This window comes from Sapajus apella, unplaced genomic scaffold (genome assembly GCF_009761245.1).
Source record: "Sapajus apella isolate SASKATOON/1434 unplaced genomic scaffold, GSC_monkey_1.0 scaffold12, whole genome shotgun sequence".
NCBI classification, from domain to species: domain Eukaryota; kingdom Metazoa; phylum Chordata; class Mammalia; order Primates; family Cebidae; genus Sapajus; species Sapajus apella.
The window spans coordinates 35,075,372-35,102,680 of record NW_022436952.1 but is presented as its reverse complement, the minus strand read 5'-3'; the positions used below and the strand labels follow the sequence as shown (position 1 = coordinate 35,102,680).

General features: G+C 39.5%; 1 protein-coding gene and 1 long non-coding RNA gene across 4 annotated transcripts in view; both read right to left on the bottom strand.

Moving 5' to 3' along the window:
* MYO1D (myosin ID) overlaps nucleotides 1–27,309 on the bottom strand; it is a 359,991-nt gene that overhangs the window by 139,436 nt on the left and 193,246 nt on the right. For 2 of the 3 annotated variants that reach the window (XM_032280908.1, XM_032280910.1), the window contains exons 17-20: nucleotides 18,321–18,544; nucleotides 13,757–13,901; nucleotides 13,125–13,229; nucleotides 3,803–3,916 (exon numbers count right to left, since the gene is read on the bottom strand). In XM_032280908.1, coding sequence (XP_032136799.1) covers nucleotides 3,803–3,916; nucleotides 13,125–13,229; nucleotides 13,757–13,901; nucleotides 18,321–18,544 — 588 coding nt within the window. The remainder of the gene's footprint in view (nucleotides 1–3,802; nucleotides 3,917–13,124; nucleotides 13,230–13,756; nucleotides 13,902–18,320; nucleotides 18,545–27,309) is intronic. The other variant, XM_032280909.1, reaches the window with a different exon arrangement.
* Nucleotides 21,589–24,365, bottom strand: LOC116553430. The gene is made up of 2 exons (XR_004269747.1): nucleotides 22,194–24,365; nucleotides 21,589–22,158 (listed from the first exon to the last, which is right to left on the bottom strand). It is a non-coding gene; the product is annotated as an uncharacterized LOC116553430 (long non-coding RNA).

Sequence of the window (27,309 nt, the reverse complement as noted above, 5' to 3'; positions counted from 1 at the left end):
TAGCTGGGAACAATCCAAGGACCTAGGATGCCTGGCCAACCTGACCTATTTGAAGCACTTCTCTTCTGCTGCTCCGTTCTGCTGGGAAAATCCAGTGACTCACCCCAATATTCAGTATGATATGTGACCAAGGTCCAAATATGGCTTGGGACTAAGGATGAGAGTCATAAGTAGTGGAGGGAAAAGATCAGTTACACCCCAAAATTAATAGCAGAACTTATCCATGCCATATCAGAAAAAATCAGGAAAGACTATGCATAGATTTGCAAGCATTTGGTATGAGCAAAAATACTGATCTGGATCACCCAGCATTGGTTGCTATGGTGAGGACTCATCTGAGACACTGTGTTCAATTATGTTCCTGCAAGATGAAACTCTAATGGCTTGCTGAGTTGGCTGACTCAGACCTTAGCCTAAAGCTGACCCATGCTGTCTGGCAAGAAAGAAGTAATTGTGAGTAAGAAGATGGACAAAGAGAAAAAGAATGGCAGAAACATAGACTATGCAAAAGTCAGGTTGTGGAGGAGGCTAAACGATAGCACAGTCCCTTAGAGCTGCCTTAAAACCCGAATGCTGGCATTTCCTGTGTTTCCACGGGATTCGATTCCCTTACTACCATGTGTACCTTTACTAAAAATGCGGCCAGGCATGGTGGCTCACACCTGCAATCTCAGCACTTTGTGAGGCTGAGGTGAGCAGATCACGAGGTCAGGAGTTCAAGACCAGCCTGGTCAACATGGTGAAACCCCGCCTCTACTAAAAATACAAAAAAATTAGCCGGGTGTGGTGGTGGGTGCCTGTAATCCCAGCTATTCGGGAGGCTGAAGCAGGAGAATTGCTTGAACCCGGGAGGTGGAGGTCACAGTGAGCCAAGATCATGCCACTGCACTCTAGCACTCCAGTCTGGGTGACAGAGCAAGACTCCATCTCAGGGGGGAAAAAAAAGAGACATTACTTAAGAGAGAATGTGGTCACAGTCTGTTCCCTGGAGCCAGAAAGGCCTAACTAAAACAGGAAAGGAGCCTACATAGGAGAAATGAAAGGTAGAGAATGAGTGAAGTGTGGATGCCCTTAGCTATGCCTTGCTTTTACTGACTACTCTTATTTCTGAAAATGCAACAATTTGATCTTGAAACATGATGTTCCCATAGTTGTTCTCCTTCCTAGAATAATTAGTGAACTTATAGAACTGAAGGGAAAGTAGAACTCATTTAGTCCATTAAAAGAGATGAGAAAATGGAGGACCATTAAGAAATTTCCTTTTTATTCCATTTCCTTCAGTGATTCTCTTTTTCTCACCAATTAACTGTGGATGTTTTTGAATAATCCATCCCCTTTCTCTCTCTCAACTCATAATTTCAGCCTCCGACTAAACATGGGTCCACTCTTAAATTACAAGTGTTGAATTCTTCCCCACTCTATATGATTACACTTCCAACTATCTATGGAAACTATACTTGTAAGTTTCACCAAAACCTCAAACTCAACATGGTTAAAACTGAAATCACTTTCCTTCATCCCCTCCCAGCTTCTCCAACTCTATTATTAGCATCATCATGTTTTAAAAAGGTTTTTAATTTCAAAATATTTCAATCATACAGAAAAGTATAAAGAGTAATATACCAAATACTCATGTCCCTATCATCCATACTTAGTATTTTGAGATATTTGCTTCAGACTTAAAAACAATGATAGGTCTAGTTGGAAGTTCCCTATCATATCGAACTTGCTCCCTCTGAAAAGGTGGCTGCTCTTCTGAAGTTAGTTCCATCCAGAAGCAGACCCCGAGACAAAGGCTAATGAGTATAGAGAGTTGATTTGGGAGGTTCAGGGACACTGGCAAGGGAGTAGGGAGGTGGTTCAGGGAAGGCAGCCACCATGGTGGGCAACTGCAGTTTACTCCTGCAGGGAAGCTCGAGGAAATAGTGTGGATAGCCTGGAATTGTCTTGGCCAATGAGTGATGGAGACGGAGCCTTTATACCCCACACCCATCACACATTGAGTGCCTGGGCACTTCCAGCCCTCTGTGAGTGAGGGCAATGTGGGTTCTAGCAGCCTGAGGGCAGCTTTTTGACAAAGATATTGGCTGCTGGAAATTAGGCTGGTATGCACAAATATGGTATGGGAATACAAGATGGTAAGGGTAGGGTGCTGACAGCATCTGCAACAGGGTGTATACATCCCATTGACGGTTCAAAGAGTTGTTTAACCATTTATTGAATTCATATTATGTGCCTGATAAATCTCCTCTTAATAGAAAGCAAGGAAAAGGAATAAAACACATACCACAATTAGTTTTTTTGGTTTCACACTTCATTAGACTTTGACAAAATATGATTTTCTGCCTCATCTACCTTCATCTCCTACTTCAAGATTGGAGGGTTATTAGGCTTAAACTGGACGGCAACAGAAGATTGTAAGTCTATATATAAAAGACTATATATAATCAAGAGTGTTTTAGGGCTGGGTGTGGTGGCTCATGACTGTATTCCCAGCACTTTGGGAGACCAAGGTGGGTGGATCACTTGAGGCCAGGAGTTCAAGACTACCTGATCAACTTGGCGAAACCTCCATCTCTACTATAAATACAAAATAGCTGGGCATGGGGGCGTGTGGCTGTAATCCTAGCTACTTGGGAGGTGGAGGCACAAGAATCACTTGAACCTGGGAGGTAGAGGTTGTGGTGAGCCGAGATCGTGTCACTGCACTCCAGCCTGGGCAACAGAGTGAGACTGTCTAAAAAATAAAATGAAATAAAATAAAGAGTGTCTTATAATTTTATTCTTAGTTGCAATCTATTGGCCTTTCTATTGAAAGGAAAAAAGGCATGTGTGTGAGGGAGTTGGGTGAGGCGTGCATAGTGAAGACAGATCTTGACCCCATAGTCTAAATCATTCTAAAGCATTCAGCAAATCCAGGAGTAGTTTGCCTTCCTTGTACCTTATAACTAAAAGGACTCCTGATTTAGCAAAATAAAACTATAAAGCAATATGTTTCCTATTCCCTCTTGCAGCAACCAAAAGGATTTAAAATAATCTCTAAGTAATACTCTTCAGAGTTCCCAGTATTAGACAAACACAGTCTTCCTTCTTTAAGAACTAACAGAGGAAAATCACCTGACACATGAAAATATCCCATATTCCAGTAGGATCTTTCTGAAGAATCTGAATAAACAGTCACTTGTAAAGCAGACTCTATTAAGAAGGATAAATTACAAACAAACAAACAAACTTATGTTGCGATTCAAGGAGATACCCATGAAATTTCATATTTGAAATAAAAAATGATGACATAATTAGAAAACCGTATAGTTATAAGTGAACAATAAAGTGGACTTACACCAGAGATCACATAATCAACAACTAAATATGCATAAAATATATGGTGAAAAGAATTCTGGAAGCAGCATAAATTTTACATTTAAAAGAGAAAAATATTTTTAGGTACTCCCCTACTGATTTTCTACCTAATTCCATTTCCATATAAAAACAAACCTTATCAAAATAAATAAGAAAATGCATTATACACCACTGCACTTAAGCAGTGGACCAGGAATAGAGAAACATCACAAAGAATCAGTAGTCTTTACACTTCAAAAAAATGTCTGCATTAATCTCTTGGAAGCTTTGGCTCCTCCTTTAGAAGCTGTACATTTCTACAAAACATATGACACACAAAATTTCAGGAATTCATGGGCATCCTAAAGCCCTAAAGATTTCAGAACTCAGTCTATTGACCCATTAGTGGTCCATGAGCACCAGTTTAAGAATCTTTATCCAGAGAGAAGCACAGAGGACTTACATTGTATAGAGGGATAGTCTTCATCACCTTGTACTGTTTAGTGGGATCCATTTTATATAGGTGGCGGTCAGTGACAAAAATTGCTCTGTCTTCCACCTTACTAAATCGATTTACCTGTAAGAGAACAAACCAATAAACTATAGTATCTCATCAATAATGAAATCAAGTTGGCTGATTGTGAAAACACATTCTTCAATAGGTGTGACCTATGTATGGCCACTCTACTGGATGCAATAAAGATTTAAAAGGAGGAGCTGTTTCCAGATTTGTGGAATTTGGCGATTGAAAATTTACAATTGAACACAGAAAACAAGAAAAGCATAGAAGAATTAAAGGACTAAACATATGTAACCGAGACACCATCGAGTAAGTAAAAAGGCAAACCCATAGAATTAGAGAAAAACTTTAAAATCATATATCTGATAAAGGAATTGTATCTAGAGTATGTAAAGAACTAACACAACTCAATAACTAAAAGGCAAATACTCCAATTATACAAAGGAATAATATGAAACCCTTGGTTATAATAAGAATCTGAGACTAGTATACAGGGATGAGGCAGACAGGAAACTAGTAAAAACAATTTCATATAATGATACAAAGAAACTAGATAATGAGATTGGGGGGGAGGGGGAGAGAGAGAGAGAGAGAGAGAGAGAGAGAGAGAGAGAGAGAGTGTGTGTGTGTGTGTGTAGAATGCTACTTTATCAGACAGAGGATCAGAGAAGATTCACATTTTCAGGTAAATCTTTTCCTAAGAGCAGAATTTACCACAGGACATTTTATAAATAAGTAGCTAGCTACTTAGACTTGGGTAATAAGTACACACGTATTTTAAAAAGATGGGGGCTTCCCTCTGTCACCCAAGATAGAGTGTAGTGGCTCAACCAGAGGCTCACTGCAGTCTCAAACTCCTGGTCTCAAGTGGTCCTCCTGCCTCCTAAGTTTTTGGGACTAGCGGCGTGCACCACCACATCCAGCTATACTTGGGTACTATTTTAATCAAGGTACCTAGCACTAAAAATCTTTGAACCACTAGAGTGTCATGTTTTTCAGTGACTGGAAGGAAAAAGAATGCAAACCAAACCAAAAACACTTAAAAAGCCCTCTTCAACTAGAGAAGAAGGCACAGTTGTGATCTATATCCCCCATCCCCTCTTTCAAGTTCTTATTTCCAAGATGCAAACAAAGAAGAGATCAATTTGAAAATATGGTTAGCTTCAATAGGCTATTTACCTAACTAAATTAAGATTGGCAGGATAGGATATAGCAGGATATATTGCTATAGGTAAAATATAGCAAACTAAAATTTAAATTTTAGTTTGAATTTTATTCAATCTTCTTCCCTTTACCCCACAGCTTCAGAAATAAGTCAATTCTCTAAGCATTTCCTTTATAACCAGAGCACATTTTTTCAGTAGTCAACTTGACTAAAATGGTGTCTGTAATTAAGAGTAAAATAGCATCTATATGGTGAAATAATTATTATTTTTAGTAAATAACTTTACATAGCAACAGCTTTTGCTACAACAGAAGATTGGCACTTATCAGAAAACTTGAAACAGCGAGTAAAGAGCTTCGATAGCAGCATTTTTCTAAGCTCTCCTGTTCTAGCCTCACAAAGTCTTACGTGAGGCTTTGTGAAAGCAAGGGTTCCAAGGACAACTTGGTTTGAAAAACACTGCAAACCACAGTCTCCACTAAAGATATTCATATCCCATGAATATGTTAAGGGCTCTGAGAATTCTGCACTTAATGAGCATGTTTAGCCCAGTGTTTAACTATGAAACCCTTTTTCAACACCTGTTAATCTTCAATAGAATACTGGTTCTGTAAAGCCCATGTTGAAGAACACTTACTATAACTTGTATCAGTCTTAGAGTGCATAGAGAATACCTAAAATAGGTACTGAATAATAGCTAATTCTAGCTACTTGGGAAGCTGAGGTGAGAGCATTGCTTGAGCCCAGGAGTTTGAGGCCGTAGTGACAGCCTGGGCAACAAACGAAGACCCTGTTTATATATATATATGAAACAATAATAAGTAGAAGTCATCACCTCATCTTTTGTGGAATCATTGAAAAACAAATGAGCATAGTGCAAAAGAATATAATTAAAAAGAACTTGTTACATAATTTCATAAGGTCATTCGAGTCAAAACAAGTAGGTCGCATGTTCTTTTTATATGTCCCCGAGTTAATCTAAAAACAACAAACAAAAACCTCAAAGCAGCAATTATATTAAAACACTGTTTGAAAATATTACATTTTTATATACAAAAAATGTAATTTCTAAAGAGAACACATCACAAATCTTTACCTTCTGTTTCCGCAGCTCAAATTATTCTCAAAATACAGATTGAGTGGGAAGGACATCAGGTAACAAAGTAAAAGCCTTAGACTGCATAATTTAGCTATATCAAAATGGCAAAGGAAAAAATTCTACATATAGATGTAAATTCCAGACATAATTATGGCATAAAAACATTCCTTTCTTCCACTTAAATTCATACAGTAATAGAAAAACTAGATTATAGACTCAGTATTAGGTAAACTCTCATCTTGTTTCTTCTATTATCCAAAACTAAAATCTTCAACCAAAGAAAAAAATCCCTACCATTTATTTTTCCCTAAACACTACTACAGTGTTTTCCCTAAACACTGTCTATAGGTTTAGTCAGTACCACAGGGGGCCACAGATAAAGTTTCTCTGGAGAGGCAGACAAGGAGAAAACACATTCTGGGTGAGAGTAGCTATTTACAGAAATCTTCCACCTTAAAGGACATTTTTATGTGGTTAATGGAAAGCGGCTGTTTCAAAGAGAATCAAAGCATGAACAAGGGGGCTTTACTGAAATTGTATCAAGTTTACCTTGGTGTAGCCTTGGGATTGAACAGTTTCTAAAGACATATTTAAGCTACAGTGTGAACAAACACTATTTTGCACTGAACTTGGAAATACAGGGACATGAATAAGAATGCTTCAGTTTTGAATCCAGCAGGACTCAGGTACTAAGTCATGTTCTCTGTCAGACATAACATTGTCATTGCTGCAAAGATAAAGGCATTAGACTTTTCTGTAGCAAATGACCTAATTCTTAAAACCATCCAACTGTCTTTGATCAACTGCTCTGATTACTAATTTGATTTCCCAGCTGTCTTGATACTAGAAAGAAGGTATACTAGATAGTGAATATGAGGACTCACTGACACAGTACATTCCTTTGTTGTACTTACAAACTGGCATTATAGCTTATACGTTTTTGTGTGAGTGTGTGAATCTGGCTAGCAAAAGTCTTTTCTTGATTATTTGATCAACTCTAGGTATACTTATAAAATAGAGTTTCTGGATCTCAGAGTTCAAAATTAAACTCTGGAATGTGGTACCTACCCCAAGATACTGCCAGCAGTCCTTCCTTGATGACATTTATTTCATTCTAACTGTAACCAGCTGCTCTCTATTTTGTTAAAAAGCCTCTATCACATTGGTGATTGTGCATGGTGGCTCAGGCCTATAATCCCAGCACTTTGGGAGGCTGAGGTGGGCGGATCACTTGAGGTCAGGAGTTTAGAGACCAGCCTCGCCAACATGTTGAAACTCTGTCTCTACTAAAAATACAAAAATTAGCCAGGCATGGTGGTGTGCACCTGTAATTCCAGCTACTGGGAGGCTGAGGCAGGAGAATTGCTTAAACCCAGGAGGCGAGGTTGCAGTGAGCCAAAATCGCAGCACTGTACCCTGGCTTGGGCAACAGAGTGAGACTCTGTCTCAAAACAACAACAACAACAAAAAACAAGTCTCTATCACATTGAGTTGAACTCTTTCTTCTTCCTTACAATGTTCAAACACTGATTGTGATATAAGAAATATATATTTAGTCATCATCCTGGTTCCTGACACAAAATTCCCCAAACTCTTGTGATTTTATGAGTGACAGGGGTTATAGAATCCCTTTTTGTTACAATGTTTACTTAGTCTTAGTCCCATATTCCCAACATAAGAATTTCTATTTGCTAATGAGATAACTGGTGACTGGGAGCTTCTAGATAGTTTCAGGATGGGGGCTGGCTGCCAGAAAGACCAAGGCATGATTAGCGGGTTGGAACTTTCAGCCCTACCCCTTAACCTTCACAGAGGGGAGAGGGGCTGGAGATTAAGTTAATTACCCATAGCTAGTGATTTCTTCAACCATGCCTGTATAATAAAACCTCCATAAACTCAAAATTACTGGGTTTGGAGAGCTCTGGGGTTGGTACACACATCCACATGCCAAGAAGCCATAATCTTTGCCTTTTAGTTGCAGCTTGTTTAGACCATCGACATTTAATGTGATTATCAATACACTCAGATTTAAATTTATCATTTTCCATTTGTTTTCCATTTGTCTCATTTGCTCTTTGTTCCCTTTTCCACATTTCTCTGCCTTCTTTTGCATTGAAATTTTTTAAAAAACAATTTCGTTTCTCTCCTTTTCTGGCTTATTAGTTACAATGTTTTGTATTGCCATTTTAGTGGTTCTTCTAAGATTTATAGAATATATTTATAACATATCACAGTCTACTGATATCACTTTATGGTATAAAAACCATAAAGTGATATAATGGAATATAATATACAATAGTATATTTCCATTACCCCCATCTCTGTGCTATTGTTATAAATTTCACTTCTGGGCCGGGCGCGGTGGCTCAAGCCTGTAATCCCAGCACTTTGGGAGGCCGAGGCGGATGGATCACGAGGTCAAGAGATCGAGACCATCCTGGTCAACATGGTGAAACCCCGTCTCTACTAAAAAAAAATACAAAAAATTAGCTGGGCATGGTGGCGCGTGCCTGTAATCCCAGCTACTCAGGAGGCTGAGGCAGGAGAATTGCCTGAACCCAGGAGACGGAGGTTGCGGTGAGCCGAGATCGCGCCATTGCACTCCAGCCTGGGTAACAAGAGTGAAACTCTGTCTCAAAAAAAAAAAAAAAAAAATTTCACTTCTACATATATTATAAACTCTACACTACTACATCATTATTTCTGTTTAAGCAGCCATTTGTATTTTTTCATTTAAAAAATTCTCATAAAATACACATAACAAAATTTTCAACTGGGATCATTTTTAAGCGTAGATAGGTCAAAGCTTCATTGGCATTAAGCACCTTCCCACTGTTGCGCAGGCATCACCACTATCTAGCTCCAGGACTTTTATCATTCCAAACTGAAACTCTGTACTCATTAAACAATAACTCCTCAGTCCTCTCTTTCCTCAACCCTTAGAACTACCATTCTACTTTCTGTCTCTATGAATCAGATCATTTTAGGTACCTTATATAAGTGGGATCATACAATATTTATCCATTTGGTTCTGGTTATTTCTCTTAGTATAATATCAAGGTTCACCTTGGTTGTAGCATGTATTTATGGCTTTTTATCCATTGTATGGCTATACCACATTTTCTTTTCTTTTCTTTTCTTTTTTTTTGAGGCAGAGTCTTACTCTGTTGCCCAGGCTGGAGTGCAGAGGTGTGATCTCAGCTCACTGCAGCCTCTACCACCTGGGTTCAAGCGATTCTTGCACCTCAGCCTCCCAAGCAGTTGGGTTTACAGGCCTGCACCACCACATATAGCTAATTTTTGTATTTTTAGTAGAGATGGGGTTTCACCATGGTGGCCAGGCTGGTCTTGAATTCCTGGCCTCAAGTGATCCACCCACCTGGCCTCCTAAAGGCATGAGCCACCAAGCATGGCCTATACCACATTTTCTTTATTCATTCGTCTGTCGATGGACATTTCAATTGCTTTCACCTGTTGGCTATTATGAATAATGGTGTCATAAACACTGGTATACAGTCAATTGTCTTTTAAAGACATTTAAACAAGAAAAGGCATGTATCACTTCCCTTGCTCTTCATTCTTTGGTGCATGTCCACATTTTCATGTGGTATAATTTTCCTTCTATCTGGATAACTTCCTTTAACATTTCCTATAGTGTTTATCTTCAGATATGTCTGAAAAAAGTCTTTATTTCACTTTGGTTTTTGAAAGATATATTTGCTGGGTATAGAATTCTGAGTTGTTTTTTTCACCAGCACTTTAAAGATACTGCTCCACTGACTCCTTACTTGCATTGCTTCTGACAAGAAATTGGATGCATCCTTTCTTTGTTCCTCTGTGTCTCTTTTCCCTTTATTGCTGGTATGGAGCAATTTAATCACAATGTACCTTAATACAGTTTACTTCATGTTTCTTGTGCTTAGAATTTGTTGAGCTTCTTGGATCTGTGTGTTTAACATTTCATCAAATTTTGGGAAAATATCAGCTGTTATTTAAAAAAAATATTCTTCATTTCTCCCCTTTCTCTCCTTTCCCTCAGAGACTTCAATTGCACCTATATTAAGGCCACAGGAACTTATCTAACAGCTTCCTGATGCTTTGTTTTAGACTTTTATTTTTCTCTCTGTGTTTAATTCTGGGTAGTTTTGATTGCTTTATCTTCAAATTCACTAGTTTTTCTTCTGCAAAGATTAATCTGCTGTTAATCCCATGGGGTATGTTTTTTCCTCTCAGGCATTGTATTTTTCATCTCTAGAACTTCAAGCAGGTCATTAAAAAAATCTTCCATGTGTTTATTTAACATGTTCAATCTTTCCTCTAGCTTTTTGAAGATATGGAATACAATCATCATCATAATTTTAACAACCTTGTCTGTTAATTCTATATCAGTTCTGGGTCAGTTTGAATGATTGATTTTTTTTTTTCTCCTTATGTAGTCTCTTGCTGTTTTGTAAGCTTGGTAACTTTGAGTGGATGTCATATGTTGTGAATTTTACCTTCTGTGAGCTGGATATTTTTGTATTCCTATAAACATTTTTGAGCTTTGTTCTGGGATGCTGTCAGGTTACTTGGGAACAGTTTGATTATCTCTGGTTGTGCATTTAAGATTTATTAGGTAGGATTAGAATAGTGTTTAGTTAAGGGCTAATTATAACCCCCTACTGAGGCAATCTCTTGTCAGTACTCTATTCAATGCCTCATAAATCATGAGGTTTTCCAATCTGGCTGGTGTGAACAGGCACTACTTGCAACCCTGTGTGAGTACTGGGCATTGTTACCTATAATCCTTCTGGGTTGCTGTCTCCCAGCCTTGAGTTATTTCCTCATATGCATGTGCTGATCAATACTCAGATGAACAGTCAAAGGGAACCCTTGACAGATCTTCAGAGTTTTCTCTCTGTGCAACTCTCTCTTCTCTAATCCTCTCCTCTGCAAAATTAGCTATCTTAGTTCTCTCTCTCTCACTACTGAAAAGCTTTGTCTTTGTCTACTGGGCTCTGTCAGAGCCTTCCTCTGTGCTCATGCCTGGGACTGGAAAGTCTCTCAAGGCAGAAAACTGGCGAATTGCAGGGCTCACCTCATTTTTTTCTTCATGTTTCAGGGAACACTGTCTTTCCTTGCTTGATGTCCACTGTCTTGAAAACCACTGTTTCACATATTTTGTCCTTTTCTCCCCACATGTATCTTTTCCCCACTCATTTTAATAACAACATTGTATACTACTGTGTACACATACAATTGATTAATCTAATTACCTATTGATACATATTGACATTTTTTCCAGTTTTTCTGGCTGTTACAATGTACAAAACTGCACAGCTCTCTCGCTCTCTCTCTCTGGATCTGTGCAGATATATTCGTAGGACGAGTTGCAGAATTCTTAGACTTAGTAGGAGAATTTTAAATTTTGATAGATATTGCCAAATTGTCCACTCTAAAAGACTATACCTTATACTCCTACCAAAAATGTCTCTTTACATCCTTATAACTATTGGATGTAAGGATGAAGACTGCCAAATTTATAGCTGAAAAATATTTCATTATTTCATTTGAATAATACTGTAATTATTATTTTTAAAAGATTTGAAATGAAGCATCTGTAAAATCACCTAAACTTGGGCCTTTGTTATTAGGCAGTTCTTTGATAATTTTCTTAATTCCTCCTTTATCTATTGCCATATTTATGTCACTATCTCTTCTTGGATCAATCTAGTCAGTATGTTTTTAAAAATTATAATTTTATTAATATTTTAAAATGTATTTGGATAATTCTACAAAATACTCTTTTAATGATAATTTCAATTCTTCTATGTTCTCCTAAACAAGTATTTTAAGGTTTCTTTTTATGACTAGCTATGTCCTTTGCCCTTCATTTCCCAACTTCCACTTGCCTAACTGCTATCATCTCCAGGTAAATGGCAGTCCATGTATCCTGCATCAGACAAGCAAATACAGCATGTAACTTTTTTCCTCACCTTCCATATCCCAATATGCCCTAGTCTTTTTTTTTTTTTTTTTTTTTTTTGAGATGGAATCTCGCTCTATTGCCCAGGTTGGAGTACAATGGCGCAATCTCAGCTCACTGCAACCTCCGCCTCCCGGGTTCAAGCGATTCTCCTGCCTCAGCCTCCCTAGTAGCTGTGAATACAGGTGTGCACTACCACACTCTGATAATTTTTGTATTATTAGTAGAGACAGGGTTTTATCATATTGGTCATGCTGGTCTTGAGCTCCTGACCTCGTGATCTACCTGCCTCAGCCTCCCAAAGTGCTGGGATTACAGTATAAGCCATTGTGCCTGGCCCCTACTCTTCTTTTTTAAACTCATCCCCCAAACCCTGTTTTATAGAAGTAATATAGGTATAAAAAGTTCTAAGTGACCATTAAATATAAAGCAGATAATACAGCTGCTATAAAAGATACACATTTAGTGAAATGCAAATCACTGACTTCAAAGAGGTCCCCCCCAGTCTAGTTTTAAAAAGAAATTGGCTGGGCATGGTGGCTGTCATCCCAGAACTTTGGGAGGCCAAGGTGGGTGGATCACCGGAGGTCAGGAGTTTGAGACCAGCCTGATCAACATGGTGAAACCCTGTTTTTACTAAATATATAAAACGAGCCAGATGTGATGGCGCACGCCTGTAATCCCAGCTACTTGGGAGTGCTGAGGCAGGAGAATCACTTGAACCTGGGAAATAGAGGTTACAGTGAGCCGAGATAGCGCCACTGCACTCCAGCCTGGGCGACATGAGTAAAACTCCATCTCAAAAAAAAAAAAAGAAGAAATGGTTATCACTTCCCTTAGGAAAGCTTTATACCCTATCTCTAAAGGTGTAGTCACCTCAGTCACTCCTACAATGCCTCAGCACAGACAGGTCTAGTGCACTGATGATGAAGCTAGCTATGCACCTATCGTTATGTTTTATTACAGGCACACTTAAGTGACTTTCATCTGAATCAGTCTTTCCTTTCCAAGATGATCTGGTTCAAGCTTGCCTTACCTTACGGACATGACAGGAAAAGAGGACATTCATGTATTTGTCCTTCCGTTTCAGTTCGTTAGCAACGGGGACAAAAGTGCCTGAGGTCTGAGGTGTATCTGGTTTCTGAAAGAGAAAGGAAACGAGACAGAATGAGTGTGCTTAGCATTTGAGAAGGACAGGCAATCTTTCAGTGTGCTGCTTTAGAATGATACTTATAGTTTCACACATGCACTCTTTATCTCCTCACCCCAGATGGTAAGCTACTAAACGGTTGTTGTAACATCAAAGATCCTATAAAAATTTTAAAATAGGGAATGGGAGAGAGGATAAAGTGTAGCTCTGAGAATAATTAATATAAAGGTGGTAATTAAAAAATAGTCACTGAATGATATAAGGGAAGGTTTAAATGGTCAAAGGCCAGGTTGTAAAGTGTATTTAATACTTAAGGATACAACACAGAGAACCCTTTTAAAGACAGGAGAAACATCAAATACTATACATTTAGAAGCAATAAAATATTTTAACTTAGTATCTCATAGAAATTCGTTTCTAAAGGTGTTTTATTCTTCCTGCAAATTCTTGGAGAAATGTTCTTCACTTTTTTTGTAGAGGAAGTAGGAATAGATTCCACTTTGCTCCCTTGGACTTACTGAAGCAAGATAGTTGCCCTCCCAGGCCCTCTGGAGCCCCAGGTCAGCCCTTTGACCCTTCAGCATTTCCATGGCTGCAACCTTTGCCCTGACCTGGGGCAGGTCTGAGGCTGGAATGCTCTTGATGAGCTGGGATGCTCTCCATCTATAAGTAAACAGACAACATGCATTAGACTTTAGAAACGCAATCCCATGCATTCTCCTTTTTTTCTTTTCTTTTTTTTTTTTTTGAGTCTCACTTTGTCTCTCAGGCTGGAGTGCAATGGTGTGATTTTGGCTCATTGCAACCTCTGCCTCTGGGTTTAAGTGATTCTCCTGTCTCAGCCTCCTGAGTAGCTGGGATTATAGGTGCACACCACCACGCCTGGCTAATTTTTGTATTTTTATAAGAGACAGGGTTTCGCCATGTTGGTCAGGTTGGTATAGAACTCTTGACCTCAAGTGATCCACCTGCTTCGGCCTCCCAAAGTGCTGGGATTACAGGCATGAGCCACCACGCTGGGCTCCATGCATTCTCAAAAATAACTGAAGCTGTCATTAAGTAGAATGAAATCAAAGTACTGGCATGCTAAAAAAAAGTAAAATGCCTCCAAAATACACAGAAGTTGCTAAAATATATATCATTTTATGTAGACAGATTTTTTTTAAAAGCTTGCTTTGTTGTTTGTGTGTTTTGAAAGCAACTAGAACTTAGTGATACATGGGCTCTCATAAAATTTATATTTAGGACATAGAAAATTGGGTTCATCATTCATTCATTCAAAGAAGGTTTTCTAGGTGTCTGCTAAACACCAGGTGCTGTTCTAGGCAGTGGGGGCACAGTAATAAGCAAAACAGAGGTCCCTTCTCCAGGTGCTTGTATTTTAGAAAGGAGTGACAGACAATAGATATATAAGTAGACATACAGCATGTAGGATGGTGAAGGTAAGGCAAGGAGAACAGGGAGTATGGAAGAAGAAAGGAATGGGGAACAGGTGTGGTTTATACAGGGTGGTCTGGGCAGGCACCACTGATAAGGATAGATGAGCAGAGACCTATAAGATGTGATAGAGCTGGTCATATGGAGATCTGAGCCAGTGTGTTCCAGGAAGAGAAGAGAATACAGTAAGTGCAAAGGCTCTGGGAAATGAACTTGCTTGGTGTGTTAGAGGAACAGCGTGAGGAGCAGGGAGAATCAGGGCCAGAATCCATAGAGTCATGCATGAGATCATGACCAGGACTTTGGCCTTTCCTCCGAATGAGATGAGAGGCCATTGGAAGGTTTGTAACAATGACCCGACTCATGCTTTAAAAGGATCATTGTGGTTGCTGCAGCCTGGGAACAGGAAGACCTGTTAGGAGGCTATTTCCGTAACACACATGCTAGAGCAAGGTGGCTTGGATCAGGGAGGTGGAGGTGGAGATAAGTGTTGGTTCTGGATATTTCTGAAGGAAGAACAAATAGGATTTGACAATGGATTAGATGTGGGGGCCAGAGAGGATTTAAGGATGACTCCAAGATTTTTTGGCTAAGCAACTGAAAGCTTAAACCAAAAATAAACTATTCCTGATTGGGAAAAACAGGTACAACTTCTCTTATGCTCTTGGCAGCATCCTAGCCCTACATGATACTTATATCCTCTTTCCTGCCACAGGAGTTTGAAGCAGAAGCAAACTGAGAACTTCCTTTTAATCAGATGAATAATAAAGGCCAGTTGTTCTCGAACTTGTTTCCATAGAACGAGATTTAACTAAAATGGAAAATTCACACTGAAATAACCAAATAAATATAAAAATAAGGAAAAATTTATAACAACACTAGAAAATGGAAATGATGTCAATAAAGTAGAAAGCATAACGATTTTCTGGAAGATACAAAGCAGATGGGATCGGCTAACGGGGAAGTGGCTCAGGGCAGAGCACTCTATTCAGTGGAAGGAGAGGGCCCCTCAGGCACAGATGAGAATCCTTAAGCCTGAAGTGCCAGGGACTGGTAGCAGGGGCAGGAGGTGAAGGATTTTAAGGTGAGGGCTGTGCCTGTTCCCTAGACATGGAATGGCTGGCCACAGTGAGGCAGGCCACATGTGAATCACAGACAGTAGGTTGCCAAAGCAACAGTGGAATCCTCTTCTCTACTTCCTATGGCCAACCAACACTCCAACAAGACAGACTGTCCTAAGATCGTTCCAGAAGAGACTAGAAGACTGACAGGCCTGGAGCAGTTGGTGGTCAAAGTCAAGGACACTGTGACAGGTGGGTCTTATAATAATGGCTTCCTAAGCAACTTCCCAAATCAGCCTTTGATCTCCAAATTTCATGACTGGTGGGGAGACATCTTTGCTCTGTCTACTGGTCTGTTTCCAGTCTACAAACCTGGTCAGCCTGTTCCTTCTTCACTGCCCACAGTGGCCCAGGACAAGGTCTGTCCCTGACTGACTCCAGAGGCCACAGATGCACACTGGGGGATTCAGGACCTGACCTACACAACCATGGAGAAAGCCACCCATGCTTCTCATGCAAATCAAGCAAACTGCTGTCTATAAATATGTGTAGCCAACAACAGCTGCAGCCATAAAAATCACCAGCCTCAATGACATGAAAAAGGGACAAAGCTGGGCATGGGGAAGACTCAATTACAAAGAATTACTGTGAAAAACAGGAGTGAACTTAAACATGATTCGATGTACATTGCGATTTCAGAAAAACAAACACAAGAATGCTACAATCACAGAATTCTTTAATCCATTTCTCTCTGTGTTCCACAGATCAAAAAATTCCCAATAGTGACTAGATCAGGGGTTGCCAAACTATAGCCCGTGCCAAATCTGGCCCATGGTTTGTTTCTGTACTGCCCACAAGCTAAGAATAGTTTTTACATTTTTACATGTTTAACAAAACCAAAACAAAACAAAGAAGCATATGTGACAGAGACCATCTGTAGCCTACAAAGCCTAAAACACTTAATATCCTACCCTTTCAGAAAAAGTGTGCAGACCCCTGGTCTAGATGGACACAAGTGGCAAGATTCACTCACTGTGTGTGTGTGAGAGTGTACGAGATGCATGTACGTGTGCGTATACAGAACAGCAGATCTGTTATTTTCAAATGCCATTGACTATAAGGCCTGGGAAGACTGGGACTGTCTTTCACATCTTTCTTATTTGTCACCATATCCCTTAAGCCTAGGTCACTGCCTGCAACACAGTGGGCATTCAATAAGTAGTCACTGAATGAGTACACTGAATTTTGTACAAATCAATCATTTCTAGGCCATAAGTAAGAAAAGCCTTGAAATCTAAAAAAGAAGACGGTATAGGCTGTAGAGCAATCTAATCATATTCAGTAACAATCTTCTACAGCTCTTAAATATCTTATACAGATCTTTATTGTCATGGACAGGGCTCCAAGATGTCTTTTTAAGTAAAGTCATATAATCATTCATATAATCCTGTTTGTGTAAAAAAGAGAAAAAAATGCCCAAATCATATGTGATCTATGTAAAAAGCCTGCCAAGACTGAAAACGTATTATTTATAGAACTGTATCTGAGAACTGAAGGTTGAGGTACTTTTGTTTTCAATAATTCTGTATTTTTTTTCTTCACATGAGCAATTATTTATTTTTTTAAAGAAGTAAATATGTAAAAGAGCTTTTTTCTTTCACACAGTTTTCTTTATCTTTTGATACCTTCCATCAATTATATATAGAGCAAAATCTAAAGAAGATAAAATCTGATTTAGCACGGAATTATACATTAGTTCCTGTACATCCAGCATATTAATTAGTTCAAAGTGTTCTTTATGGAATATCATGATAAAATGACTATATTTGAGAAGAAGCAGCTTAGTTTATGTGACTAGATGGCTGTATCTAAGATAGAACTAAATATATCTATCTGCTGTATACTGGCAATAAATCAGCTCAAAAATCAAGAAGGGACTTGGAATAACTACACACTGAGATCCGCGGCAGGTTATAAAAAAATAAAGACCAGTTGGAAAGGTACCAAATTTTACATGGGTTTTAATTTATATAAAAGATAGCTTGCTCTAAAAACAATTATTTTCCCCTTTGACTGCACTTTAAAATCACGTGGGAAACTTTAAAAAAGGACCTCTGCCTGGGCGCCCCCCCGACAAGCACCATTAAATAGGACTCTCTGGTGGCAGGACCTGGGTGTTGGCGTATTTCCTAAACTCCTCGCTATTCTAAGCAGAATTGAGAACCACTGCTTTGAAAGGATTAATGGATTTTCTAGTTTGAGTTATGTGTGGTAGTTTTATTTTTAGCTAATAAAAGAAAGTAGAAACAGCATGCTAGTAGCTTATCTTGACTATGGCTTGTGTCCAGGGGCTGTGGCACATTGCTGTCAACTGCTACAGGAAAAACAAACTGACAGTTCCTTTATTTTGAGGGGTAAGCAGATGCTCTTTGAAAGCCAAATTTACAAGACTGAAAACATAAGGTAAAGGTAAATGTCATAACAGCAAATAGATGAGCCAATATCATGGTCTCAGACTTGTGACTTTGCACAGGATTAACTGTGCCATCATAAATGGCTGCAGCACACAGCAACGCGTTCTTACCTATTGAAAATCATCTGCAGGGCCTCCTCGAAACGGCGAAGAACTTTAGGAGGGCTTGGCCACTTCACGTGCTTCCCGTAGTCTCTCATGGTCTTGACGCCGTGGAAGCGTCTGGCCACCTCGTGGATGTATGACTTCACTTTGTAGCGCCGGTAGTACCTGATTATGGTCAGAGCTGCCTTGGTTCTCTTGTACCGCATGCGGGCCAGGGTGCCCCGCCACACCTTCACAATAGAGAAAAAAAAGGAAAACGTTGGCTGGCTGAGTTGTGGATGGCTTTGACATTATAGCATCTCTTGTACTTAGAAACTGAACCAGGCAACTTGCAATTGTGCACAGTATCAACCAGAGCCAAAGCATGTCAGTTCCACCTGCCACCAACAGATGGCGCGGGGAGTCACGTCAGTCATTTTGTTTCAGCTGTCTAGCTGCTCATTATTCTACACTGAAGTGTGTGCTGAGCCTGAAACTGACTCCTGTTTTTAACTTTACTGTCATGAAAAGAAGAAAGCCAAAAATGCAAATATCTTTGGATAAATATTTTAGGAATGCTGAAGGGAAGCGAGATGAGTCAGAACATCATGCCATAAGCATCTATAGTTTTCTTGTGAATCTTAACTTTACATAGATTATACATGCTGGCCACTGGTATAATGCCACTTTGGATTTACAAACTGATTTACACACAGCCTGTGCACCTCCTCTCCCGTGGCACTATGCAAATGCTCAAGGATTAGATGTATTCATGGGGAAAGGGTAAAACAGATTACGTACTAATATATGAATCTTTGTTAAAAGTTTCTCAGGGCCCAGAAATCAATGAGAGACTACATAAACGTCTCAATGCCAATTTCACCCAAGCATGGAAAAATCAGAGATACTTATATTTTTTTAGGATCTTTGTCCAGGTATCCGTATTTCTCTACTTCTCAGGCAAAAGCAAATTTGGTGCATCTTCAATTAATCACTGGTTCTTCCCCTATATATCCTCTCCACCATCACTTCACTCCTTCTTTCACAATATTTCAGTGTAAACTCCTTTCTTCCCCTTTCTGCTACCAGTCTCCAAGAGGCCAAACAACCCTAGTTACTTTCTTCAATGAATTCTGTATACATATCACCATCATGCCCCAGTATATTTACTGCTGCCACTTAAATAACCGTTCCAGTTCTTAGGTTGATTGTATTATTTCTCTCTCTGACTTTTCAGAGCCAAGATCTTCAACCTCTAGTTCAAAGCCCACAGTACGGGTTCTGTGGACTCCCTCGAGTTTCTTTTATTTCTTCTTAAAAATCCCCATCTGTACCCACTAATTCCTCCCAGCAAAACTTGCGCAATGCCTCATTTGACTCAGTTGTTTTAGGTTTGTCCTCATTCGGACTCCTGAATGGACACCATGTGCTTGCAGTGCTCTCCCTTTTCAGCCTGCTGCACAATAAAGATAGATTTGTTTGCACACTACATGCAGGAGGTGATCAAGGGACCCCAATGGGTCAAGAAAAACCATAATATTTAAGGGAAACATGACATATGGACAATTTGTGATGGTAATCTAGAGTTCACATATAAATAGAATCTTTCAAGACAATGAGGCAATAAAAACTGACTCCTCATCTCACGTGGCGTCAGTACAGCAGCCCTTTTTAGTCAAAATGGCTCCCCGCCTTGTAGCTGAATCCACTGTACAGATGGCTTTGTTACGCCTCCACCCAAGTGCAAAAATAAAGGTCCCTTCTTTAGTATCTTGAAAAACCAAAAAAAAAATACAATTATAGGGTGAAAGTATGTGATTTACTTTCTTAGACAAAACACATTTTTAAAGATTCCTACTGTTTGTTGCTGTTTTTTCTAAGGGAAGGAATTTAAGACCACCTGGAGCCACATCTATATAGGAAATCAATCTTTAATTTTCAAGAAGTGTTTTATAGAGCTTTCTGTTAGAATGTTTTTGGTTAGATTCTTTAGCAAATTGAAAAAAAACATTTAATAAGTAAGTACTTTTTAAGCAGTACTTTGTTTTCTTTTAAAAGAAACCACTTTATAAAGGGGGTCTTTCTTGATAACCTTTATAATTTCATCTGTGTTGGTTTATTTAGGTTTTTAATAGTTGAAAAAAATCAAATAGCACAAACATGCATATAATACAAGACAGGGGCTCTTCACCCATTGAACAGGGGCTCTTCTCTTCACCCATCGAAACCCATTGCCCTACCTCCAGTCTCTGTCCACACAAACTATTTTAGATGCTTCATCCAGTACTTTTCATAAATAATATGGCTAGGAGCCCTAGCCATATTATTTATGAAAAGTACTGTAATCCCAGCACTCTGGAAGGCTGAGGTGGGAGGATCACTTGAGCCCAGGAGTTCGAAATCACTTGAGCCCAGCTAGGTGCGGTGGCTCCTAGCCATATTATTTATGAAAAGTGCCTGTAATCCCAGCACTCTGGAAGGCTGAGGTGGGAGGATCACTTGAGCCCAGGAGTTCGAAACCAGCCTGGGCAACATGGCAAAACCCTGTCTCTATGAAAAATACAGAAAAATTAGCTGGGTGTGGTGGTGTGCACCTGTAGTCTCAGCTACTGAGGAGGTTGAGGTGGGAGGATTGCCTGAGTTCAGGAAGTTGAGGATACCGTATGAGATCACACCACTGTACTCCAGCCTGGGTGATAGAAGTGAGACCCTGTCTCAAACAAAACAAAATAAAACCCCCAAAACCATATATACTATGATTTCTTGGTTGACCTTTTACACGCTATTGAAATCACACAAAATGGAGATTTAGCTCTCCCACCATCATTCTCACTTCTCCTCTATCCTCCCAATGATAGTTCAAGTATGTTGACATTATTACATATATTAACTTTATTATATATTGAATAATTTACATATGATATGGATATGTCATATTGCAGCATATTATATATTACACATATATTTGGTTTCCTGTTGTGCTAAGGAATCTGAATGTTCTTTCTTTATGTGTATTTGTTTTTACCTGTCATTAGTAACTGCCTTGTTTTTAAAATTTGCTTTATTTACTAGACACCTATTGCTAATTTCTGCCAAATGCTCTTACAGACCCATCAAGTGATTAGAAATAATTTTTCTGCTTGTCAAGCACATTAACTGAAATTTTTTTTTTTTTTTTTTTAAATTCCCTGTATCCCTATGTTCTTTAAGCCCACTGAACAGTTCCCTGTCCTGGAACTTTTTAAACTACTCTTCCATGTTGGAGCTGAGTTTTGAGCTTATATCTTTCTTTTTCTTGCTTTTCTTCGCTCCTCTTCCCCAGCAGCTTTCAAGAAAAGGTGTATGGCCAATACATTTGTATTCTCTTAAATTTCCTTGAAAGTAAAAAGCAGTTGCCTAAAATGTTGTCTATTTCTTGAGTTATAAAAGCAGAGTAGCTGAGAGGCAGCTCTGGACTCAGACTGCCTGTTTTCAAATCCTGGTCCCACTCTTAAGAGCTGTGTAAACTTGGGCAAACTTCTTAACTCCTCTGTGCCTTAGTTTTCTTAGCTGTAAAATGGGGATAATTGTGATGCTTACCTTGTAGTGTTGTGAGGACTAATGGAGTTAATACATACACAACACTTAAAATAGTGCCTGGTGGGTAGTCAGTGCTCAATAAGCAGAGGCTGTTACAACTATTGGAAAGTCTATTCCTTTTACCTTTAGTGAGTTGTGCTACTTTCTTTTTTTGCATGTGCAGATATTTTGCCTCCATCACATGTCGGTATGACCTGAAAACTGCTTAGTAGATGTAAGTCATTCTTTCTCAGTATGCCATTTGCCCCCAAATAGTTCCTGATTTGATATTGCTTTATTCTTCCACCTATGATATGGACTGGATGTTTTTTATTCTTTCACCTATGATATGGACTGGAAAATTCCTTATCCATTTAGTTGCCTAAGAAGAGAGGAGAGCGTGCAGGGGCTTTAAGTAACTGCCAGCAAGGTCTTCATTCTGTGAAATAAATGCATCAGAGGTTTGCTTCACCACATCCGGGTTGTATCACAGGCTTCTGGCTTGTTATAGGCCCAAGTGTTCCTTTTCCATGTCTAGTGGAGCTTTCCTTGGTTCGGCTGTAATAATCATTGCCTGTACATGATTTCCTAATTTTACATCCAGTTATTGATATATCAGACGCAGGAAAGACGGCAAACCTTACCTACTCTTCTTGCTTGTTAAAGAAGTCTTCTTGATGAAAGAAAGGGTCCCCAATGAACGTATGGGGTGTTCTAAGCCCTTCTGCTGGTACACCTTTATACTCAATGTAGCACCTTCAAAAGCAGTAAAATTTTTCAGGATTCCCTCCTTGTACTTCTCCATGCTCCACTCTTCTCTTTGAAGAATGTATCGATTTTTTTTTTTTTTTTAAGCATCTTCTTTCAATTTGGCCCAAGTTTTCTTTTTTTGGATGACACTTCTCAAAGTTTATGGTATGAAGTTGGAATCTTTTCTTGGTTTCAGGGTTGATGGCATGTTCTTTGTTATTTTTACATTTGATATTTGTTAATCTTACACAATTCTGTGGGAAGGGAATTTTGTGAACCTGCACCAACTTTATCAGAAGTCCCTTAAGCTCTATTTTTTTTTTTTTTAACATCAAAGGATAAGCATTGAAAACTACAGAGGAAAATGATTTTACAGGAAACATGATTCATGCATTTTTCCTTATAATCTAAGTATATTTGGTTTAAACAGATATGCTTCCATAAAAGTTTGTGTGTATGTGTGGCAGAAGGGTTGTTGGTTGGTTTTGCCACCAAGGGTCTGCAGGTTTGGAATTTAAGGTATAAGACAGATTTTCTTGTTTTCTCTCTCTGTTTAAAGCAGCTTAAACTGTTGAGTTTTTCAAGAGTCATACAAAGCTTACCTCTGTAAAGGACTCTGCCTGATGACAGAGCTTCAGAAAGCAGAAAATTAAATGTTATATTAAAAAACAAGTGCTTAATACTTATTTGCATATGCCTAAGAGGTTTAGCAAACAACAAGGGAGGCAAAAGAGGCCCTGCTTCTAACAATATTAACACAAAAGCAGAACCAGCCAGATGTAACGTGCTTTAGGATATGAGGCCAGAGGAGCGGGAGCCGAAGGACCTGTGAGGTGAAGTCAGCAGAGGATATCGGGTAGAGAGCATACTGACAGAGAAGCAAGCGAGGGACCATTTCTCAGAAAAGAGGACGGCAGCAAACAGAGAGGCCTGCTCAGAGGGAACAACGAAGGTATAAACAAAGGACTCCGGCATGGCATTGCACACATCCTTGAAATTGAGATGCCAATTCTCAACACAGCAGCCAGAGTGATCCTTTTAAGACAACAGTCAGATCATGTCACTTCTCTGCTCAAACTCTGCAGTGGCTCTCCTTTTCCCTCAGCAGAAAAGCCAAAGTCCTTCCCATAGCCTCCATGGCCCCATGTGGTCTGGCACTGTCTCCTCCCCACCTCATCTCCCGCTGTCCTCTCCCCTGCTTGCTCCTGCCACACTGGCCTCCCTGCTGGACCTGGCACAGGCCAAGCACTCTCTTATCTCAGGGTCTTTGGGCTAGTTGCTCCCTCTGCCTGGAATAATCTGCTCCCAGCCATCAGATGGCTGACTTCCTCACCCTCTGCATCTTTGCTCAGTTGTCACGTTCTCAAGGGAGGCCAGTCCTGGCCTTCTTATTTAAAAGTTCAACTTATCTCCATTCCCGCCTCCCAGCACTCTTGATTCTCCTTACCATGCTCTGCTCTTCTTTTTCCCCCCGAGCACTCAACCCCTTCCAATATACCATGTAACCTACATATTACGGTGTTGATTATGCTCGCTTGCACTAGAATTGAAGGGTTACTAGGCTGGGACTCTTTGTCTGTTTTGCTTACTGATGTATTTCCACTGTCTGGAACAATGTCAAGGATCTAGTAACTAGTCGATAATATTTGCTGAATGAATGAATGCGTTCTACTTCATCTTCCAAGCCTGATATTGATCTTTCACTTCGGCTATCATGTTTTCCATCTTCAAGAGCTCATCCTTGCTCTTGTAATATTTCTTTTAAAAGTACGTTGGGCTGCCGGGCGTGGTGGCTCAAGCCTGTAATCCCAGCACTTTGGGAGGCCGAGGTGGGTGGATCACGAGGTCAAGAGATCGAGACCATCCTGGTCAACATGGTGAAACCCCGTCTCTACTAAAAATACAAAACATTAGTTGGGTATGGTGGCGCATGCCTGTAATCTCAGCTACTCAGGAGGTTGAGGCAGGAGAATTGCCTGAACCCAGGAGGCGGAGGTTGTGGTGAGCCGAGATCGCGCCATTGCACTCCAGCCTGGGTAACAAGAGCGAAACTCCATCTCAAAAAAAAAAAAAAAAAAAAGTATGTTGGGCTTACTTTATGAGTGCAACATCTCATCCTGCGAGTATATGACTTATGGTTTTATTTTTTGCACTGTTCCTTGTATTGCACCTGTTACCTCTAAATCCCCAATTCTCCTATTTGTCTTAGTCTTGGCCTTGCCCAAGGCCTTCCTCAAACGCATAGGGATTGTTGGCCCTCCACTCACACTGCAGGGTGAACAGCACTTGGAAGCTCTGTGTAAGTGCTTCGTGGATGGGGAACTTCACTATAGGGTGATTAGGTTGGGACTAGCCATCTGCGGGGAACCCCAGAATGTCAAGATCATGAAGTGTTTCCTCTTCCTGCTAGAATCCTCAGAGTGAAGGGCCTGGGGTAGGTGGTGGGGGGAATCTTACTCCTCAGTATCTACACTTTCACTTAATATCCTTAGTCTCAATATGGTACCTGACTCCTCTCCTCCACTGAGCCTGATGTCCCCAAGCTCAGAACTTCTCTAAGTCCTGTTCAAGTTATTCAGACAGGAAACCTCTTGCCATCTATCAGAATGAGGCTGAGGTTGTCCCTTAGCTTTGTGAGGTCTGGGGAAAGACCTGCTGTCTAATTCCTCTTTATGTAGATTTTAACCAACCTCCCCTTTCAGGGCCACCCCTCATCCCTACCTACAGAGGCACCCAGTCCTTACCAGTCTGGAGTCTTTCTACAGCCCTAGGGTCAGTTGAACTGGCTTGTTTGCCTTGTTCTCTGTAGGCACTTGCCTGGGGGAGTAACTCATTTACTTACTTCTAAACTTATACTGACACCTCTTGTCTGCTATTGTTTCCACTATAGTACTTTATCCTTGTGGGTTTATCCAATCTTTATTCCTTTTCTGCTCTTTTTTCTTTTTACTTATTATTTTTTTTATAGGCTAGTCAAGTGAAGCAGTGAGAGTGGAGAAGGAACAAAGAAATCTGTAACTGGTTGTGATCAATTAGCTGTAAACACCACTGCACTTGGACCAGCCCCTTTTCTGCTTTTTTCGGGATGTTGAGAGTGAGTATAAACACAACTGTCATGTTTAACCACGTTTCATAATGCCATCTTAATTCCATCACTTTTTCTTCTGGTGCATACTTCTTCAGTGGTCAGATGTTTCAAAGCAACATCTAACAGTCATTAAGTACAAAATAAACTTTGTAAAAAAAGTAGGATTCTAGGTTACACTCTATTAAGATGTAGGGCAATTACGTATCTTCCATTTAGTCCCAGAATCAAACACAGGTCAGCTTTCCTTTTTTCCCTAGTTCCCTATGTTTTGTTTTTAAAAATTCTAGTCATTGTGGGCATTGCAGCTCCTTCTGTGTTGTTGTCAATACAAATCCCTACCTCACAGCCCCCTGGTGCTCTGAATTAGACATTCTCTTGGTTTCCACAAATAGAATCCTTCAACGTTTCAGCTCCCAGCTTCTCAGGTCCTCCACACCTAAGGACAATTTTTAGAAGCATCTTTCTTCCATTTCTACCTTTAAGTTCCCCATATGATTATTTGGGCAAAGTGCTGACACCTTATGGTTGTTAAAAAGTTGTGGTAGAGGAGAGTTTATTTATGTAAATAATGAACTCCAGTTGAATGAATGCTGAACAAATTGTAAATTTACCAAATTTTGTATGCACACATTGCATCAAATTTGAATATGACAGTTGCATACAATTTGGGGTATTTGATGATTGATTGATGAAGGGTGTGGCCCCTTCTAAGAGCTATTTTAAAGGAAAACTCAAAGATAGAAAAATCTTTCTGAGTTATTCCTTTTCCATCTCTATAAGGGACAAAATAAATAAAGACCTGATGTGCTATTTTAAAAATGCTGGTGCTCATGTTTTTACCAGAATAGCAGGTTAATACGTACCAAGAAGAAAATAAAATCCAGTGAATAGAATTTATAGGCTTTTAGCATAATTCCTGACACAAAATTCCTTAGTTTTACAGATAAATTAGTAAAATTTTGGAAGACATAGCGGAAATCTAAGACACAAGAAAAACAAATCTTTAGTCAATAAACAAATGTAAAATCATTGAAATGAAGAGTCACACACATACAAAAAGTACATGTGAGTCTGATCTTTACAAGTGACCCTGATAAACTCAACTACTGCAGGTGGTGGTATTGGTATGTGTTTGGTGGAACATAGTTTAGAAGTGACCACCCCTGAGCTGCCTTACCTTGGTCTGGGAGACTAACTTGCCGAGTTACTTGACCTGTGAACCTTCGTTTAGGACATGTCCATTTTATATATATGGCCTTGTCCAGACCCATTAACCTTGCAATTTTTTAGTGTACACAATTGCTGCCTATGAACGATTTGTTCACTATGATGATGACGGGATCTGACAGCCTCCTTATAACTGTAATTTCAAGAAGTAATTGAACCTTTTGGTCAATTACTATCAGAAGAACAGCCCAACAGCAACACTATTGAAACCCAAATTGCAATTATTTTGCGGACAAATGAAAATAAAATTACTCCAGATAATAGGTTAAATAATTCTGATGGACCTTCCAGGATTCAATCTTGTAAACACTTTGTGGAGCTGTAGGAAAGTGACAGCTTTCTTTTGTTTGGTTTTGTTTGCTTAAAAGAGAAGGTAAAAACTTGGTAATTCAT